The sequence below is a fragment of the Nannobrachium achirus genome, assembly GCF_963921795.1.
Source record: "Nannobrachium achirus genome assembly, chromosome: 19".
Classification (NCBI taxonomy): domain Eukaryota; kingdom Metazoa; phylum Chordata; class Actinopteri; order Myctophiformes; family Myctophidae; genus Nannobrachium; species Nannobrachium achirus.
The window spans coordinates 24,358,182-24,377,981 of NC_137826.1; the positions used below are offsets into that span (position 1 = coordinate 24,358,182).

Here is a 19,800-nt window from a genome sequence, read left to right on the forward strand (position 1 = left end):
ATAGAAAGGTCTTTGTATCAATATTTTCAAATAAAAGACCAATGGTTATTTGTGTTGTGTTATTATAGACATGTCTCTGCAATCTATTGCTAGATGCTTCATGAAGTGTGTTTAACTGTATTGATAGAAAACACATTGCATATTACTTTGGTGCTTTTAGCACCACCCTGTGGCTCTATTAAGCTATTCTCAGGGATGTTTGCACTGTCTTTAGCCCGGATCTACGCCCATAGATAGACCCCACCCACTCTCTGAGTGGACTTCAGTCTGATAATCAGGCTAACTCATCCTGAGAATATCCTCTCATTTTCTCATAACCAGATGTTAATTGCATTGTTGTAAAACCTTGTGTAGAAAAAAGAAATGCAATTTCAGTTTGGTATATTATTTCTCTGCTGTAACATTGCTTCTTGGCATTTACTTTTTGGAGCTGTGTGCAGCTCCCTATACGTGGCTGTGTGGGTCTGTCTGTGTGTCTGTCTGTCTGTGTGTCTGTGTGTGTGTATGTAGCCTGACTTCGGCGCGTAACTAGTGCCGCACCATTTACGCCACTCGCGCAATATATACATCAAAATGTGCGGCTCGGCCGGGAATGGTGTTCTATTACCTTTCGTTCCGATCCGCCTTACCATGCCGACGTAATCGGCAAAAAACGACGCTTAATTGTCCCCATTGACTTATAATGGGACAATGCAAGAAATCACTTTCAAGTATTTTTCTCTCGTAAACCATAGGAGCTACAGTTTCAAACCTCGGAGAGGAGATTCATAATGATTTTAAGAATGAATCGAAAAATAATTACATCACTCGGCCTCATGGTGGCGCTATAACGGCCCACTTTACGTTTTGCCCCGTAACTCTTGAACCGTGGATCGGAAAATTAAAATTCTTTTTTCCCTGGATTCCTTGGGTCAAGACGCATCTCCCCATATAGGCCACGCCCATTTGCGCCAGGATAGATTTTCCGCCATCTTGAATTTTCTCCAAAACACACCTTTTGCTCCTTTTCCTACATATTTTCTTCAAATGTCACAAAAATCGGTACACATGATCTACACACACACACACACACACACACACACACACACACAGCTCCACTTCACACGGGTGTGATTTTTTAATCAGTGTTTCTCAACCCTTTTTCGGCCAGTGCCTCTATCCAATATCCAGATCCGTTTACCGGACCATTTTTAGCCTATATCATTTAGAAAACATCTCATCGATTTCCAAATATCAGATTTGACATTAAACTGGATTGTTAGTATGTGATTATTATGTAATTATTAGTCTATACTTCCCAGGGAGAATGATCCTGTTATGATTATAAGTAGAATTGCATTATGGATGTCAGGCCCTAGCTGTGACGTTGGGAGAGGAGCCTGAAGTGAGATCCCTGTGACATGATACTGACAGTCGGTCATGTCAATATCATGATGTCACTATCAGTATCATGTCAGTGTCATGGTCAGTATCATGGTCAGTATTATGATCAGTATCATGTCAGTGTCAAGGTCAGTATCAGTATCATGTCAGTATCACGGTCAGTAGCATGTCAGTATCATGGTCAGTAGCATGATAGTATCATGGTCAGTAGCATGACAGTATCATGTCAGAATCATGGTCAGTAGCATGACAGCATCATGTCAGTTTCCTATGGTTCCTATGGTGCTTCCCCGTCTTCTATGATGATTCCTGTGATCCTCATCAATAAAATCAAAAGACAAAGAAAAAGAGAAGATGAAGCAAATAATGACCCCATCATACACTTGTTTGGGTAGGATGTTTATTAGAATTCATAATTGGCAATGTAACATTCACCTACGTGGCTCAAAGGAAGTCATAAATATGTTAAATATGTAAGCCTGTTTTTTATTTCATTTTTTTTATAAATGAGCTCATGTCACCAGGGTACAACATTCAAGGAAAATTCAGTGACTTAACTCCACGTGGTCATCTGGGGTGGAATGCAAGGTATTCTGACTACAGTAAATAAAAGTATAAAATTAGCAACAGAGTGCATATCAAATATTAGATACAAATCAAAATAAGTTACAAAAACGTCTGAAGAGCACTGAATATCGGTCAGACAACAGAACAAAAGACTTGTTGGAACGCGCTGCACCCGTATAGTTGTTCTTTCTTTCCACATGGAGCTACAGTACTAAATTGGTAGAGAAAGGTGCATGGCTTTTGTATTCAAACGAAAAGGGTTTGCATGTGTTTTGCTTCCTTCTTGAACAATGCAGAGAGAGATGACAAATGTAAATGCAACGTGTGATGTTATGTATCTGTACATTACTGTCCTTGTGGGTCAAAGGACAGGATGGCAAACAAAACCCAAAGCGCCAAAAGGCCAGTTACAACAAGTGTCAAAAAAGATTCTTCTGTGAAATGACAGAAAGAAAAAAAGTGACAACAAAACAACTCATCCCTGTATTGATGTGGACATTAACCACTTGAACCCCAGCATCCCTATTCTGGGGGGAACATTAGGCAAAAACAGACGATCTACAAGATGAAGATCGGCTATTTTTGCTGAAGTGATTTGGTGTAGACGGGAAAAAAAAGCGGTCCAAGTACAGTAACTCAGATCCGTTTGGCTAAGAATAGAGGGTTTAAGTGGTTAATAGCGTCTCGTGCTCTGGAGAGAGAGCTGTTAGTCAAGTCCTTAAAACGTGGGACCAGTCAGTCACCCCACTTAATAGCATTCAGATGGCGGCCATTTTGGATGTGGCCTGAGCTTTTAGTGTGCAGGAAGGACGAGGTGAGCTCAGCAAAAGGCAGTCGTTGTAGTTGGGTGAGATGGGTACAATAATGTCGATGGTGAGGAATCCATGGCTTATAATGGCAAAGAGGGGAGCTCATGCAGCTAAGACCGGAGGAGGAGGAGGACTGGAGGGTTGGAATTCTCCGTCACACACAGTGCCTTGTGTGGCCTGCCGTCACTTTAGGTGGGACATAACACTGGACACAAGAAAAGCACCAGAAGGACAGTTACATTTTGGAAGAAAAACCCCACACTGTACATATGTTCTATCACACACTTTTTTATTTTCCTTTGTTGAATGCATGACATGTCAGCGTTTGTTAGCAAATCAATGTGGCTGAAAAAATGATTACACAAAAAAAGGAGCTAAATACAACTCAACTGGACACATTGTCAGGAAAGAGCAGTTAAAAGACAGTAAAGCTTCAGTTATACTTAGTTGCGTGCTGGTGTCGGGCGCATAAAATCTATAAGCTTACAGTGTGTCGCATCCTGACACGCTGTATATTGGATATTTTTGTCAGGAAACATTGGCACACAACAAAGTATAAATTAAGCATACTAGAATAGTGGTTTCTTTCCTGTGGTGTTCTCGAAGGGAAATATCTTACCAAAATATCAATATCGCCAAACCCAGAATATCAATAATTTTTGTCTTATGAGACAGTAAAAGGATCATGTGGATCTCACCTTTTAATATGTAGTCAGTTAGCAGTGTAGGCACCTTGTCGCTGTCCTCCTTTATGGCATAAAGAACTACAGAATGGAAAGAGAGAAGATAGTTCTTGACATGGGATAGGCCTACTGATACGCCTATAATGGCCGCTCTAATAGCTGAATGTGTAGAGAGGCTGCCAGGAAACAGAAAGTCCCAGCTGGGTTCGAGCCCCAGCAACGTTTCGAGGTGTCCCCGAGCAAGACACTTCACCTCTAACTGCCTGACCACTTGAGCAAGCAATCAGCTGGGTGAAGCTGAAAACTCAATTTCACCATGGTATACTTGTAATTATCATTATCGACAAAAAAAAACTATACTTAGTTCATCCAAGATCAGGCTCATAATAAGCACTATAGTGACAGCCCAACAGACTGGCTGACAGGCAGACAGACAGACAGACAGACAGACAGACAGACAGACAGACAGACAGACAGACAGACAGACAGACAGACAGACAGACAGACAGACAGACAGACAGATAGGTGGTATTTCTCTCAGTGGTTCACTTACTATTTGTGATCATCTGCAGGTCATCCACAGAGGGAGGGCTTCCTTTCTTCTCATATGGAATCACTGTGTTCAGATACTGAAACAACACAACGTTCATGCCACAGTTAGACCAAACTACTGAAACAACACATTCATACCATGGTTAGAACCAACTACCGAAACAACACGTTCATACCACAGTTAGACCAAACTACTAAAACAACACGTTCATGCCACAGTTAGACCAAATTACTGAAACAAACGTTCAATCATACCAGGGTTAGACTAGTCTCTGTGATATGCAAATTCGGAGATTGTGGAATAGTTGTTTGGCTACTACGCGAGACTAGGGTTAGACCAAACTTCAGCAATGTGGTGCTGCTGTCGGAAAGAAATCTTGTGTCTCCATATTTCAACTTGTGTTGTCTTACATTGAACCAATGAAAAATATTAACAAGAGCTTGTGACTACATAATAACTACATTGGAACACAGGTTATTTGTCCCATATCCTGAAAAGTAACAGTTTTGGAGACGTACAATAAGGTTTCCAACCCTGTTTGACCTTCCACCTCACCTGTTTGTCATTCCCTGTGCTTCCAAAGGTCTGCCTGATGCCTGTCTGCAGGATGTTGGACAGTCCCTCCATGCTGAATCGCTGCACAGAACACAACCAGGAAGAAACACAGAAACATTCTGTTAAAAAAGAAGTGACCTTGTGTTAACCAATTAAGCCCTGTTCTACACTTTGGCTAATCGAAAAAGACAATCCTTTTTGATTGATTGATTGATTGATTGACTGATTGATTGAATACTTTATTAACAAGATTATTAACAGTAAAGGTAGTATGGTCAAAGGTTATGCTAAAACACAAAAAGCCCCCAGGGCTAGGGCTGTCACAATTACATATTGAAGTTGACAATAATTTGTCACAAATAATTGCGATTAGCGATTTAATCGTGTTTTTTGGCGTTTAACATTGGAACATAAGGAATCAAAATTACATTTCAGATTGCCTTTAAGGCTTCGTAATAAATATTTGCACACGTGTCACGCACAATTACATGCACTCTACTGCTATAGAGTCTGACAAAATTATCTGTAGTTATCTGTAATCACTGCATATAATCACTGCATGTAATCACTGCATATTTTACTGTTTTTTGTATGTTGTGCAGCACTTTGGTTGACCCTGGTGGTTTTTGTAAAATGTGCTATATAAATAAATTTGACTTGACTTGACTTGACTTGACAAAATGTCTTGTCATTGTACTAAGGGTAACTGTTAAGTTATTCGTCTGTGTTAGGATAAATTATGATACATAATTATGTTATTGGTGTATGAGTCTCATATGACCATATAAAGGCATAATATGAACTGAACGTACAGTATATAAGAGACCACATTTTGGTCGCATACTGTAGGTTCAGGCAAACTGATTAAAGGTCATAATAACTTTGAATGCCCTGAATAGAATCATGTTTTGGTTTATACTGTATGTCACCAGACTCACTGTCTTCCTCTGTCTGATATAAGTCACGAGTGGTGGAAAATTACCAGCACTACGTGTCCCTTTCTTCCTGTTACTTCCTTGTTATGATATAGGAACGAATCAATGAGTTCCTACTACTTCCTTGTTATGATATGGGAACAAATGAATAAGTTCCACGACTTCTTACTGTCATAACTGTACTCTTTATATACATGTTAAACTTCCATTTTGGGAGAGAGAGAATCCTCTGTCCTGCCGTTAGGGTGGCGAGAGATTTAGAACTGTTTGTCTCTTTGTCTGTCTCTCCTCAATACAGCAATCTAAGATATACGTCCTTTGGTCTCTTTGTCTTATTTTAACTATGGATTTATAGATCCATATTTATCTTTAATAATTTATCTAATAATAGTCTGCTACTGGACTTGTTTGGACTGAGCTGTTATTCTATGTGGAGGACAGGGACAGGGTACAGCATCCACTTAAGGATAATTCCTGGAAGAGTGGTTGGAGGCTATTAGCCTCCAGATCCATTATGATACCAGTTGATGGAAGGAAGAGAGAGAGAGGGAGAAAGAAAGAGCAAGAGAGAGAGAGAGAGAGAGAGAGAGAGAGAGAGAGAGAGAGAGAGAGAGAGAGAGAGAGACAGAGAGCTGTCTGACTATGCATTTCTGTAATTTAGATTAGGGAGTCTTACTGGTTTACAAGTACAGTATAGAGCCATGGTCTTTCTATCTGCAGTATATAGAGCTAATTTGATGATGAGAGAATGCATGTGATAAAATAGATAATAGATTGTTGTGTTTTTGTTTTGTATGGCCACTGAGGGTCCCCATTTCAGGGGGACTCATCTATCTATAAATGCGAGAAGTCTCTGCGTGTGTGTGTCTGTCTGTCTGTCTGTGTGTGTGTCTGTAATCCGCGTATCTCGAGAACCGTTCGTCCCACCGGCTTCAGATTCGGCACGCGCGTTCCCCGCCGCGGCACGGAGTGCAGTGCCGGGTCTCGACCCGACCCGACGCGCGGTTTTCCCGAACCGGCGCGAAACGTTCGGAATCTCCTTATGCGGGGTTGATTGTTGACATCAGGCTGTTCCGGAGGAAATCGGCGAAAGCTCTGACTCATTGTGACATCACTTCATAAAAGGCTCTGACATCACGTACGCCACATATGGGCATAAAATGGACGCAGAATCACAAAGATCTCCATATACGGGCATAAAGGGACACAGACAGACGGATACAGAGATCTCCATAAATGGGCATAAAATGGACGCAAATGGCATATATGGGCATAAAATTTACGCAGAATCACAAAGATCTCCATATACGGGCATAAAGGGACACAGACAGACAGATACAGAGATCTCCATATATGGGCATGAAATGGACACAAATAGACAGATATCTCCATATATGGGCATATGGGCATAAAATGGACCCAGAACTATATCTGCAGTGATCTCCATATATGGACATAAAATGGACGCTGACAGACAGACAGATAACAGATATCTCCATATATGGGCATAAATGGACACAGGCAAACAGATGGTCAAAACGGGTCCTATGACAACAGGTATAATGGGGTTTGCATTAAAGGGCGGGGCATTCATTCCCTATTTACATCGTTCCCGAGTTGGCCAGGTCGCCGACTAGACGCTGGGCCGCCCAGCTTCTAGTATGAGAAATTTTAAACACACACACACACACACACACACACACACACACACACACACACACACACACACACACACACATATATATGGGTGGCTGGTATCTCCCTTAGAGATAGGGTGAGAAGTTCAGTCACCCGAGAGAGACTTGGAGTAGAACCGCTGCTCCTACACTTGGAAAGGAGTCAGCTTAGGTGGTTCGGGCATCTAGTACGGATGCCTCCCGAGCACCTTCAAGGTCCTCGATGCACGTCCCACTGGGAGGAGACCCCGTGGCAGACCAAAGACCAGATGGAGGGATTATATCTCCAAACTGGCTTGGGAACGCCTCGGTATACTCCCTGAGGGAGTGGAGGAAGTTGCTCGGGATAAGGAAATCTGGAGGTCTCAGTTGGAACTGTTACCCCCGCGACCCGATTCCGGATAAGCGGTTGAAGATGGATGGATGGATGGATGGATGTATATATATATATATATATATATATATATATATTTATTTATAATCAACCAAATCAAGCAGAGATTTTGGTTGTTAGAATTTGGCCATTCCCTCTCCCCTGTTACCTTGACAGGCATGCTCCCTCCTGTCTCCCCTGTTACCTTGACAGGCATGCTCCCTCCTGTCTTCTCCGTGCCTGTGTTTCCTCCGGCCGTGGCAGAGCCCTGTAGGCTCATACCCTTGTCCCGGCGTCGGCGCTTGCTGCTGTCTCGCTGCTCCTTCTGCCTGTTCTGGACCTCCATCAGGGCCGTGATGAACGTGTTCTTCACCTCCTTCTCGAACTCCAGCTCGTCGCGCCGAGCCAGCTGGCTCACCAGCTCCTCGGAGAACTCGCGGATGGCCGCCTCGACCCGCTGGAGCAGTGCGACCAGGGCTGAACTGGACATCAGGCTCAGGCCTGGAGGAGGAAGATGGATGACCGATCATCAGCCATGTGTCCATGCAACAGATGTCTGACTCTGAGCACATGTGAATCAGTGTAGTAGGACGTTACTGAGGGCCAAGGTGGAGGGGCCCTAATAACTTTATCTATTGAAAAATAGCAGATCTACAAGCTCGCAGCGCGGCACTTGGAAGTTGTGAAAATGTGTGAAAATCTTTGAATATATGTATTTTTTAAGCGAACATTTCTAACTCAAATTTTGCTTCTGAGGGTCCCTGGAACTAAATATTTTGAGATCGGGGTCCGTGGCCAAATACATATCATCTTGGGGGTCCTTGACATAGGTTTCTTGCACACATTTTCACGATTTAAAAAAAATAGCAGATATACAAGCTCGCAGCGCGGCACTCGGTGCCGCGCTGTGAGCTTGTATATCTGCTATTTTTCAATAGTTAACATTCATGGGAGGCCCGCAGTGAATCCTTGTACCCCAGGGCCCAGAATTTGGTGTGACGCCCCTGGTAGGACCGCAACTAAGGCCTGTAGCTTAGTAGGTAGAACAGGTCAGCGGGTCACCAGGTCACATCCAAGATCACCCAGGATTACGTGTCCAAGTCTCTCTGAGCGGGACACTTAAGCCCTAACTGCTGCCCCCTAAGCCTTCAGCTGGCTGAAACTGAAACTGAATTACCCCCATGGGATTTATAAGAGCTACACAAAATTTAAGATTATCTTCTTAGCGATTACTTTTTTGAAACTCATTGCCTGCCACAGGACGAGTTTGACAAGTTACGTGTTTTTGAAAGGCGTTTTTCTTTCTTTTTTGGAAAAACGCTCTGAATCCTGGCAGTCAATGAGTTATAGAATAATTGAGAAGCATGTTTTTTTTGGGATATACTGTACTGTATTTATATCAACGAATCAACACGAAACCTTTGAATCAATGTTTTATTATCTACCAAATTGATTAGTCTTATCTGATTTTGAACCATCCAGACCTCTCAGGTCATGGACAGGTCTGTTTTCTGTCCCCAGATTCAGACCTAAACGTGGAGAAGCTTTGTTCCATTTTTATGCACCACATATTTGTGTGCCGCGGTCTTTTACAGAGGTTTCTTTAATCATTTCGTCTTCACTGTAAATCTGTTATTGTATTTTTCTTTTCTTTTAAAAATGGTATCAAAATGTAATGTTTTGGTTTGTTTTGTTTCTTAATGCTTTCTGCCTTTACTTTGTGTAAAGCATTTTGCATTGTTTAAATGGCAGCACAAATAAACTGGCCTTGCTTTGCCTATGGTATCAAATTACAATCTTAATTAAGAAGTTAAATAGAAATAAGATTAGAAATCAAAACTGTTAGATGTCTGAAAACAATATCCCTTATATTAGATCTGCTAACGATTACGTGCCTTCATGTTCACAACATGAAGGGCTGCTGTGCTGTGACATAATATTGTATCTCTATAGGTAATTATGTTAGGAACATGCTTCAAAGAGCGCCATTAATTCCACCCTAAAGAGGACTGTGTCCTTGTCGTTATAAAGACGGATGGTGCTCTGTGCACAGTTGCCCTTTGAATTCTCGTAATAAAGCAGCTCCCCATGTGCCTGAGAATTAATAGAATATCTGTGTTGACCATGCAGGGACAATCCCCATCTGGACCAGCTGAGCTGTAGATGTTTAGATTTCTCTCATGAGGGTTCTGAGCTCCAGACCAGTCTGTGTTCCGTGTCACACTGAACTGTACCGGAAGCACTAACTTAAAATAGTCAAAATAGTTCTTTAAAACTTTTTTTGGCTCCTGCTACTGAAGTGTAGAATGAAATGTCCAGATTTTTATTTTTCCGTTTGAGGATAGTTTAATTTAATTGATGATGATAATAATAATTCAAAACATGATCTTAAAATTTCACATTCTATATTGCATTATACTTTATCATAACATAATATGATGTATTGTCAACATACTGTATAGTAGGCCTATGACCTAAATTATAGAAAATTTCAATAATAAAAAAGCCAATGTCAGGACCCCTAGGGGGTCCTCAGAGTTACTACGGGGGGTTCGCCAAATCTTTGTGTGATCATGTTTGATCACTAGAACCCTAGAGTTCTTAGTGGAACAAAAAATAGCAGAAAAATAGCAAAAAATAGCAGATCTACAAGCTCACAACGCCTCGCAGAGCGAGGCGGTGTGAGCTTGCAGATCGGCTATTTTTTGGAACGGAAGTTTGGTGTAGAGGGAAAAGAAGAGCAGACCATAGTAGGTATTGACAGTTCAAGTGGTTATATATGAAAATACACATTAATCCAACCTACACAGATGATAGTGCTGCTGTCAAGTCTAAACTGTAATAATCCATGTACATTTTTAATCTGCAACAAATTTTTATACGATATGTAGTGGGGGTCCCTGCTTCATCTCTCTCAGAGCTAAGGGGTCCTTGGCCTGAAAACGTTGAAGACCCCTGACCTAAGTGTGCGTGTTAAACTGAAGTGAACCCACAGATGTGACTGTGTATGTATGTGTATTACTGTACATACTGTACCTTCATAAGAGCAGTTGTTGTTGTTTGAGGCTTGCGACAGCTGCCTGATCTCCTCCAGGAGGGAAGGATTGGCCCTGGATGAGCAATCGCTGCTCTCCTCCTCGTCCTCCTCCTCTGTCTCTCCGGGATCTGGGGAGTTCTCCATCATCTCCACAATCTCCTCAATGACCTGGGAGGGTTGAGTGAAAGCCAAGGAGCCCATAATGAGGGATGCATAGAAAGGAGAGTATATGGTAAGTGCATTGTCCATAACTATCCATCAATATCAGCCAGACAAGAATACACACACATGCTGTCATATGCACGCACGCACAGTCACACACACAAGACACGCACACACACACACACCTGATCAGCTGTGATGAGAGGTTCGTCCTTCAGGCAGATAGTAGCATTATCATTCTTCTCATTCATCTCTTCCTCCTCTTTTTCGTGGATCTAGGATGTGTGAGAACAATGACATTACCCCAGCACCATAAAGACTTTTTGTTTTGTAATAGCCTTTTAAGGGATAAAACGTTTGGTCTTTGTATCATCTAATCGGGCTTTTATGAACACCCTGAACAGATTTTAATATGCTTCATTCAATATTTAGATATTTGATGTAAATGTTATCAGGAGGCTTGATCCAGAGCCGCTCACATACACACCCATTGTAACTTCAAACTCCATTTTAACCATGATAGATTCATCAAAAGCACACATTATTTTTTTCTGTTGACTCATACTACCCTCCTAATATATGAGCAGGCCGTGTTTTTTTTTATAACGTTTTTCATTTATTTTTAATAATTCTTTGGGAAAATGGAAATTAAAAATAAATGAAAAACGTATCGAAAAAACACGGCCTGCTCACATATTAAGAGTGTATTATGAGTCCCCAGAAAAAATAATGGGTGTTTTTGATGAATCTAGCATGGTTAAAATGGAGTTTGAAGTTACAATGGGTGTGTATGGGCCTGGATTGCCTGATAACATTTACATCAAATATCAAAATATTGAATGAAGCAAATTAAAATCTGTTCATGGTGTTCATAAAAGCCTGATTAGACGATAAAATGACAAAAGTTTTTTGAAAGTGGAATATCCCTTTAAAGGCCAGGTGAAAATGGTTTTAACCTGGTCTCGACTCTCAACCAATCAGAAGGTCCCATCCCTTCAGGCTATGGGTTGCTGGAATCTCATTCAGTGCAGTCATGTGCAGTGTGCAGTGAAGCTAGTGTTTGTTTACCCTTGTTGCACAAGTGTAGCATGTTTAGGTGGCTTTAGGCTTATAATGTTTGTTACTACTAGGTGGCTTATAATGTGCAGAGATTGTAGATCCAAAGTTTTTGCTCACATGGGGCTCTGGTAACTTATTTTTTGTCACTCCTATTTCTTTCTGACAAATGTATTTTTCATTTCACCTTTCATTTGTGTGCACCGCTCCTTTTGTAATCTGTGTTAGACTTGGTCCCATAAACAGACTGTGTGGTGTGTGTCCCTTGTATTTCAAAACAAGCACATCTTTTGACTGCATGCCTTAATAACCACTCCTCCATGCTAGTGAATATTTGCATAACATGTGTTACATCGTTAGGTTAAATATTACACCTAATGTCCTTCTATTCTGTCATTTATTTGACAGAGTGAGAGTGAATAAATCCACCAGACCAGCTGCCACCAGCCACCACTTCTGCAGCCTAACAATAAACGGTAGGTTGATACACAACAAAGTACATGTATTGAGGATACACTTGAGTAAAACTATTCTATCTATTGCCTTTTATTGTCTGGTATTGGCCCTGTCTGCTTGCCCGCCTTCTTGTTGTGGTTGTTTAACAAGATAATGTGTAAGTGCATAAGCATACTGTTTTAATGTTTGGGGCCTGAGTCATCATCTAATTGGCCACTGCGTGATGCTGCATGTTATTTTCAGATGATAGTTTTTGGTCTCTGCCTAGACAAGGACATATAATTAAACATAGGGGCCTATTATTAAACCTATGGGCCTATTACTGTGTGAGCTATACCTTTGAATGCATGTACTACTGTATGGGCGTGTATGTGGGCTTCAGAGGACGCCTACTCAATAATCTTAGTGTTAGGGGACCAAGTGGTTGTCAATATGTAATTGTCTTTTCACAGCTTCAGCCTTATACTGTACATACATAGATTCCCATTAAAGGACCATTTCACCTCTGGGACAACCAGATCTTATTTTGTTTAATTGGGACACAATCAACACAATCCTGAGTTATTTTTTGTGTTCAATCTGTGTTTTTAGATATGTTAGTATTTCAGCATGATACAAAGCATGATGCTTTTTAGCATGCATGCTGAAATACTAATAACTCAGGATTGTGTTGATCGTGTCCCAAACAACAATAAAATAAGATCTGGTTGTCCCAGAGGTAAAATGGTCCTTTAAAGGCTGTAGGAGACAGGTTGGCTGAAAACCATTGTGTCATAGATGTTTGAATTTTGTTCAGAAAAAAAAGATATGTATATCCATGGACTATTTTGGCTAGACGTTTCAACACAATGTGGGCTTTAAATTACCTATCTCAAGTAAGTTTCAATTCAAGTTGTTTAGTTTTCTAGCAAGGCTTTTCCAGTAACTCAACAACAGGGGTCATGGAGAGTCTGGAACTTTTGGGAAATACTAGATGTTATGTTCTTAGAAATGTGCTTGAATTATGCACAATTGAAATGACATAATTGGCATGTTTACTATTTGCTTGTTTTTTATGCCATGTTTACTATTTGCTTGTTTTTTATGCTAGTACCCCAGGTACCACAATCACATGCAAAGTATAATCTAGTTCCACCATGTTGGCTGCTGTCTATGACATGTGAAACACTGACCCTCTACAGCTGTAGAAGCTCTGCATATTCACTCTGGCTTGTCACATCATTTTGAAATGGCCTGACCTGCTAAGTGCCTGTACTGTATTTGAACGTGACAGCCAAGTGACAGAGCAGGGGGAGTAGAAAGAACAGCAGAATCTCAGTCTGGGAAGCTATGTTTACCCGACGTCTGACACGACTGAACTGATTTCCCGACGTTAGTCTGCAGTCAGGGCCAGATGAACCACTCAATGGTTGAGCTTTTCTGTTTTCTGGTATTGAGGGGAAAGCTTTCATTGGAAAGAGCCGATCGACAAGCTCACAACGCGTCTCGTTGCAGAATCTCATAGCAGGCTGGTGCCATATGGTGATTTGAACACCAAAAATAGATTATAATGCCACAGTCTGTGATGGAGGGGTACTTGCCAGAAACCTTGGACACTACAAATAACGTCATTTTGCATCATGTCAACACAACAATCTGTTATTTGTTGTTGTCATCAGTTGTCATTTCACTAATTCTGTGAGAATATATTAGTTATTCTGTTTGATTTGGACCATTCCCTCATTGTACATAATTAGTCACACAAGACAAACCAAATAAATGAATAAACCCTCACTGATGTAAGCTACATGACATTTGTATTAAAATGATTTGAAAAATACAGAGACTGAGTCATGTACCTCCTGGTCCAGGTTGCCGTTGATACCCTGTTCTGAGCCGGTTTGGTCCCAGCTGGAGATGTAGTTATCTGTTAGAGCATCCCACACGCTGCAAAACCACACACACACACACACACACACACACACACACACACACACACACACACACACACACACACACACACACACACACACACACACACACACACACACACACACACACACACACACCGTGAGCAAGAATTACGTGAGCAAAGACAATCTAAAACAAGAAAGCCCACTTTAGTTGTGGCTTGTCACGCAATAAACTATTTTTAACTTGCACAGTAAGTTCTAGTTACTATTTGGTCACAATTATATAATAGCATTACACCTTGTTTTATTCCCTAATTCAAGGCAATCTACTTTGCTCATGCTCCAGCAAGCTACAACTCGGTCAATGCTTCACTGAGGCAAGTCAACAATATAAATCAATTTGTAGAGCTAAAGAAAAGTACAACAGAAACAAAACAAAAAGACATTTCTTACTACTTTTGTTAAGATATCCTGAGAAGAGATTTAGATAAAGCCCCAGCTCACATCATCATGTGTCAGACGTTCCCGCAGCCACAAGAGCCAGTGAAAGAGTTTGAATCTGAAGGAGCAGTGACACAAAGCCAGAGCAGAACTCTTTCTTTGTTTCCAGCCCTTTGTGCGTGTGTGTGTGTGTGTGTGTGTGTGGGTGGGTGTGTTTCTTCTCCCCTTGGAAGTTGGCACAGGCCCCATGCCCTTCTCCCGGTGGCACAGCCCAGACCCGGTCGCACACTGAACAAGTGACCATTCATCACACTGCTTACCTCACAGGCCATGCCTGCTGCGCGCATGCACGTGCATACGCACATGAATAAAACACATTGCACTGAGTGCATTTACAAGACTTTTGACTCTGAGAGTGTACAAATATAACCACATTTGTTACATTTGTACACTCTCAGAGCTGCAAATAGATTGTATTGTGTTGCTTACACAATGCACATACATTTGCATGTGCATGCCGACACAAGCTGGTAGTCCATGTGCTCAACATTGACTTGTACGGAGCTGAGCAGCCATGCTTGTCCTGCAGCCAGGCAAGGGTAAATCATCCTGTCTCACATGGTTGGAGCAATTTATGTTTGAGATTCTGATCCGCTAGGCCAGGGAGGCAAACTGCACACAGTCCAAATATAGCCACAGCCAGCAAAAAGCTGCTCAGATTATGAACAAATATTCCCAGGCGGTAGCTGGTTGGTGTGAAATAGTAGTGGCTTTTATTTGTATGATAGTCACTTTTATTATACAGTAATTAAACTGACGAGTTCCAAAATAAATAAATAAATGTAATCCTATAATATTAAAACTCGTTATAACTTCAAGACAAACAACAAAGACCAAACAAAAGATTTTGTTTTCAAAATATTCCATGAGTGCCCTGTAAAGCTAATTGTTGTTTATAGCTTTTTAGAGGTAAAGACTATAATTACAGTCTAAATGAACAACAGACATGCATGAGAGGGATATATCACTGGTCCCCTGCCACTGCTCAGAGGCTGGCCACTATGGTGGGTCAAATGCAGAGGATGTATTTCCCCATGGAGATCAATAAAGTATTGGTTTAACTTAACTTTAATGGGCTAAATGTTCCCAGGCCTTTGTGCAAATGGCGTTTTTGATGATTAATTCATTCACATTCCATCTTCTGTGCCAAGTTGAAATTGTAGCTACCATACCAACTATTAAAAAGAAAACTAAAAAGAATCTTGAACAATTGGGAATTATGGTGAAAAAATAAAAAAATAAGTTTGTTTTAAGTAACAGTGAATTAGTAAGCATTCATCTATACTGATTCAATCCTCTGTGCCATGACACTGAAATTACAAATTTCGAGGATCAATGAATGGATGGATGAATGAATGAACAGGATGCATTTCATTCTCGTATTTCATTTCATGTTGGTTACGTTTCCAAAACATAGTTGATTTCCTTTTCGAACTGATAGGGGGATTTGGGTGCATACGGGGCATTTTATTACAGTAATTCTAATGGGAGAATCTCCCCGGTGCTCATACAGTAGAGTTCGGCTATTTTTAGCAACCCGGTGTAAGAATGTGAGCGTTTCCACTTCAGAGCCTGTTACCAAACAGAATAGGTGCTGGTCGATAGCTGGTACAGAGACTGAGCCAGACAAGCTAACAGCGGAGCAACTGAGGCGCACAAAAATTGTATGTTGAATAATTCAGCATGCAGCCTAAGTGTGGACTGACTGAGAGGGAGGAGCCACAGTGCTTGATTGATGGGTTGTTTGTATTGTTGTGGTCACACCAATGGCTTTGGTTAGGCTTATCTTGAATTATCTTGGGAGAGGTTTTTCGTGTCATCTGCTTGTCACAACTTGTGTTGGTGACAGGGGTCATCAATATGTCTGCATACATGGACAAATGTGTCCGTGGTAAAGACTTGGCCTTGTCCATGGAACATTTTAGATTTTCTTATTTACACACCATTATAATGTCTTATTTTGATCATAATACCCAATTACTGAATGTTAAGTCTCCTGGTTTTCTTCAGAATATGTATGACACTGTTTACTATGACACTACGGCACATTAGGAATCCATAAGTACAGACTTTTTAGATTTTTCAAGGACCCCCATAACTGAGAGTGCACAAATGTGTACACTCTCAGGACCGGACCAATCAGTGACTGCGTTTCAACAGCTGTCCGCACAACAGTGAAAAGCAGCCCCTGATTGGTCCGGTCATTTTCTGATTTCTCATACTCGCTCCCTATGGGCCCAAGTCCAGACTGATACTGTGGAGGAACGTTTGAGTGAATCCACGTCATCAGTCTGGCAATATGCTAGGCTAATAATTCATAACGTTGATAGTAACCAATGCTATAGATTGTTTATTCTAACAGCAGGGCTCTCCCCATCTCTCATTTTCAGGTGGGCTGCCGGTTTCGGCCAATCAGTTAAAAGGTACCCATTTATCAGCTTCAATTTTATAGTGTTCCAGTTTCTATCTTGTCTGCTAATTGTGGGCTCGCTGAAAGGCGAGACCAGTATGTTCTACCAAATCTTTATAGGTCAAGTTTATTCTCCGCAAACAAATTACTGACAGTTCAAAGGCAGGGCCCTTGGCAAATGAGGAGAAGCGTTCTAGGTAACATCATTAATGTGGTTGCCCAACAGGGAACACATTATAGTCCTAAGGAAACTTTATAGACTTTTCGGGTAACTTTTTATAGACTTCTAGGGTAACCTTTCCGCTGCCATTGGAAATGGCAGAAATAGGGAATCAATGGGAGTGGGAATCAATAGGGAATCAATGGGAGTGGGAATCAATAGGGAATCAATTAGTCGCGCTTCACATGACAGTTAGCTTGTAGAATATAGTCAGCAACCATCAGCAACCACACTCGCAATTTCAAATTGCATCTTTCTAGTTAGTGTGGTTGCCAGGGCAACCACATTATTACTCTGGGGAATTTTGCAGTTTTTACAACTCTTAGTCTCATTGACTTGAATGGGAAACTCCATATATAGTGAGTAACTTTTAGGTATCTGACATTTCCCATTGACTTTGAATGGGAAACACCATATATAGTAAGGTAACTTTTAGGTAGCTGACCTTCCCCATTGACTTTGAATGGGAAACACCATATATAGTGATGTAAGAGTCTGTGATGTAAGAGTTACTTTTTAGGCAACCACACTCGCAATTTCCCAAATTGCAATTTCTCTAGTTAAGTTTATTCTCAGCAAAAAGATTACCGACAGCACAAAGGCAGGGCCTTTGGCCAATAACGAGCAGCGTTCTAGGTGACATCATCACCAACAAGTGCGACCTGATATAAATAACAACACGTTGGCTCGAGACCAGTATCAGTATGTTATATCAATATTGTATTATGCTATACTTTACGCCCCCTCTGTTATACCAAATCTTTTTTGGTCAAGTTTATTCTCCGCAAAAACATTACCGACAGTACAAAGGCATGGCCCTTGGCCAATGAGGAGCAGCGTTCTAGGTGACATCATTTATGCCCAAATCTTTATATACTAAAAGTATTCCAAAAAAACGTCCAACAGTACAAAGGCAGGGGCTTTAGCCAATGAGGAGGAGCATGGTTGATGACATCATCACCACCAGCAAGTGTGACCTGTTATAGGTCACCCTCATGAAATCTTTGCAGGAGTCTCGTAATGTTTAGAAGAAGTTCTCCCAAATCTTTATATAATAAGGTTATTCTCCTCAAAACTGACTGACGTCAAAGACAGGGCCCTTAGCCAATGAGGAGCAGCCAAAGGGTAGATCTATGTGCCCATACATGGTGTTCCATGCGAGCCCGCACTGTTTCGTAGGAACAGTATTTCTAGTTTATTTGTATTATCACTTCCAGTTTCACTTGTTTATGCTCTATCTTATGAGTTCTCTCCTTTGATTGGACAACATTGGTATCCTGACCTGCATTTTCTAAAGAGCTGGAGAGACCATTACTAAACAAGCACCGCAATGATCACAATATAGAGCTATTTAACACTTATTTTAACAAAGAAATATCACTTACCCTACCTTTAACCCTTATTAATCAAGGGCTAGTTGCAACTCAAGTACAAAACAAATGCGTTTGCAAAATCATATTTAATGCTTCCTGCACAACTAACCATTATTATGAAATGGTTACCAAGAGACCATTCTGAAATTTTGATTTAACCCACCAACTAGTATTTCTATAACAAGCGTTACAAATTAGTTTGTACAAATGTATTTTTGTATGTACACATTAAGTACCGGCTTGTGGTCACTCAGATAAAAGCTTTAACATATAAATAAGAAAATAGATAAATCCCTTAACACAAGAAGAACCAGTATCGTCCCTATACTGGGGCGAATGCTCCAGGAAAATAGGAGATCTACAAGCTCACAACGCATTGCATGTTGTGAACTTGTTTGTAGATCTGCTATTTTCGACAAGGAGATTTGGTGTAAAGAGGGGGGAAAAGGGTGATCACTCACTCTTCGTCCTGCAGCCTCTCGTCGTCCTCCTGGTTCTGCACCTGGTTGCGTATGGGCGCCAGGCACTCCGTCTTGGTGTTGTAGTTGTGGAAGCAGACGTTGAGCTTCTCGTCAAACTCGTTGACCAGGTCCTCCATGGACTTGAAGCTCATCATCTCTGAGAAGTTCTCCAGCTCTGAGAAGTCCTCGCGGGTGATGGGAACCAGCGGGACGGTGAGGGTGGTCAGGACGGGATGGCCGAGCGACAGATTGTCAAGGTCGTCGTCATCCATCCGGCAAGGCCGGAGGTCCTCGAACTCCTCGTCCAAGCAGACTAGAGGGGCTTCCATCATGTCCCCGTCAGATTCTTATTGAGTGGGAGACCTGGAAGAAAGCCATTAGACACACCGTTAAAGAAACGTTAACAGTCGAGATTGCAGCTGTCACTACCATATGTAGCCTATAAAGTCTTATCAGTAATGGATTGTCTCTCAAATGAAATAAGGACACTTCCAAAACAGCTTGTGTTAAATGTGTCGTTACCATCCCTTTCGATTAATGCGTCCCCATGTGCTGGTCTTACCTATAGGCCTGTACCTAAAGCAATGTATCTGGCATTTCCTAAATTACACCTCATCCGTCTCACTTGGGAGCAGGTGGAAAGGCACCATGTTGTCTAGACAAAGTAGATGGAGCCACAAGCACCATAAGGGGACCAG

The 19,800-nt window shown here is 41.4% G+C and overlaps 2 protein-coding genes across 2 annotated transcripts; both read right to left on the bottom strand.

Moving 5' to 3' along the window:
* Nucleotides 1-2,947: 2,947 nt before the first annotated feature.
* LOC308304718 (fasciculation and elongation protein zeta-1-like) lies at nucleotides 2,948-15,154 on the bottom strand (the record flags this gene model as incomplete). The annotated part of the gene is made up of 9 exons (XM_080749348.1): nucleotides 2,948-2,964; nucleotides 3,458-3,523; nucleotides 3,996-4,071; nucleotides 4,551-4,631; nucleotides 7,704-8,035; nucleotides 10,571-10,739; nucleotides 10,919-11,008; nucleotides 14,084-14,151; nucleotides 15,139-15,154. 9 exons carry the CDS (start codon nucleotides 15,152-15,154, stop codon nucleotides 2,948-2,950), a joined length of 915 nt encoding a protein of 304 aa, XP_080605474.1.
* Nucleotides 15,155-19,098: 3,944 nt separating this feature from the next.
* Nucleotides 19,099-19,431, bottom strand: LOC308304471 (fasciculation and elongation protein zeta-1-like; the record flags this gene model as incomplete). The annotated part of the gene is made up of 1 exon (XM_080749073.1): nucleotides 19,099-19,431. The coding sequence occupies one exon, from the start codon at nucleotides 19,429-19,431 to the stop codon at nucleotides 19,099-19,101; it is 333 nt and encodes a 110-aa protein (XP_080605199.1).
* Nucleotides 19,432-19,800: the final 369 nt, after the last annotated feature.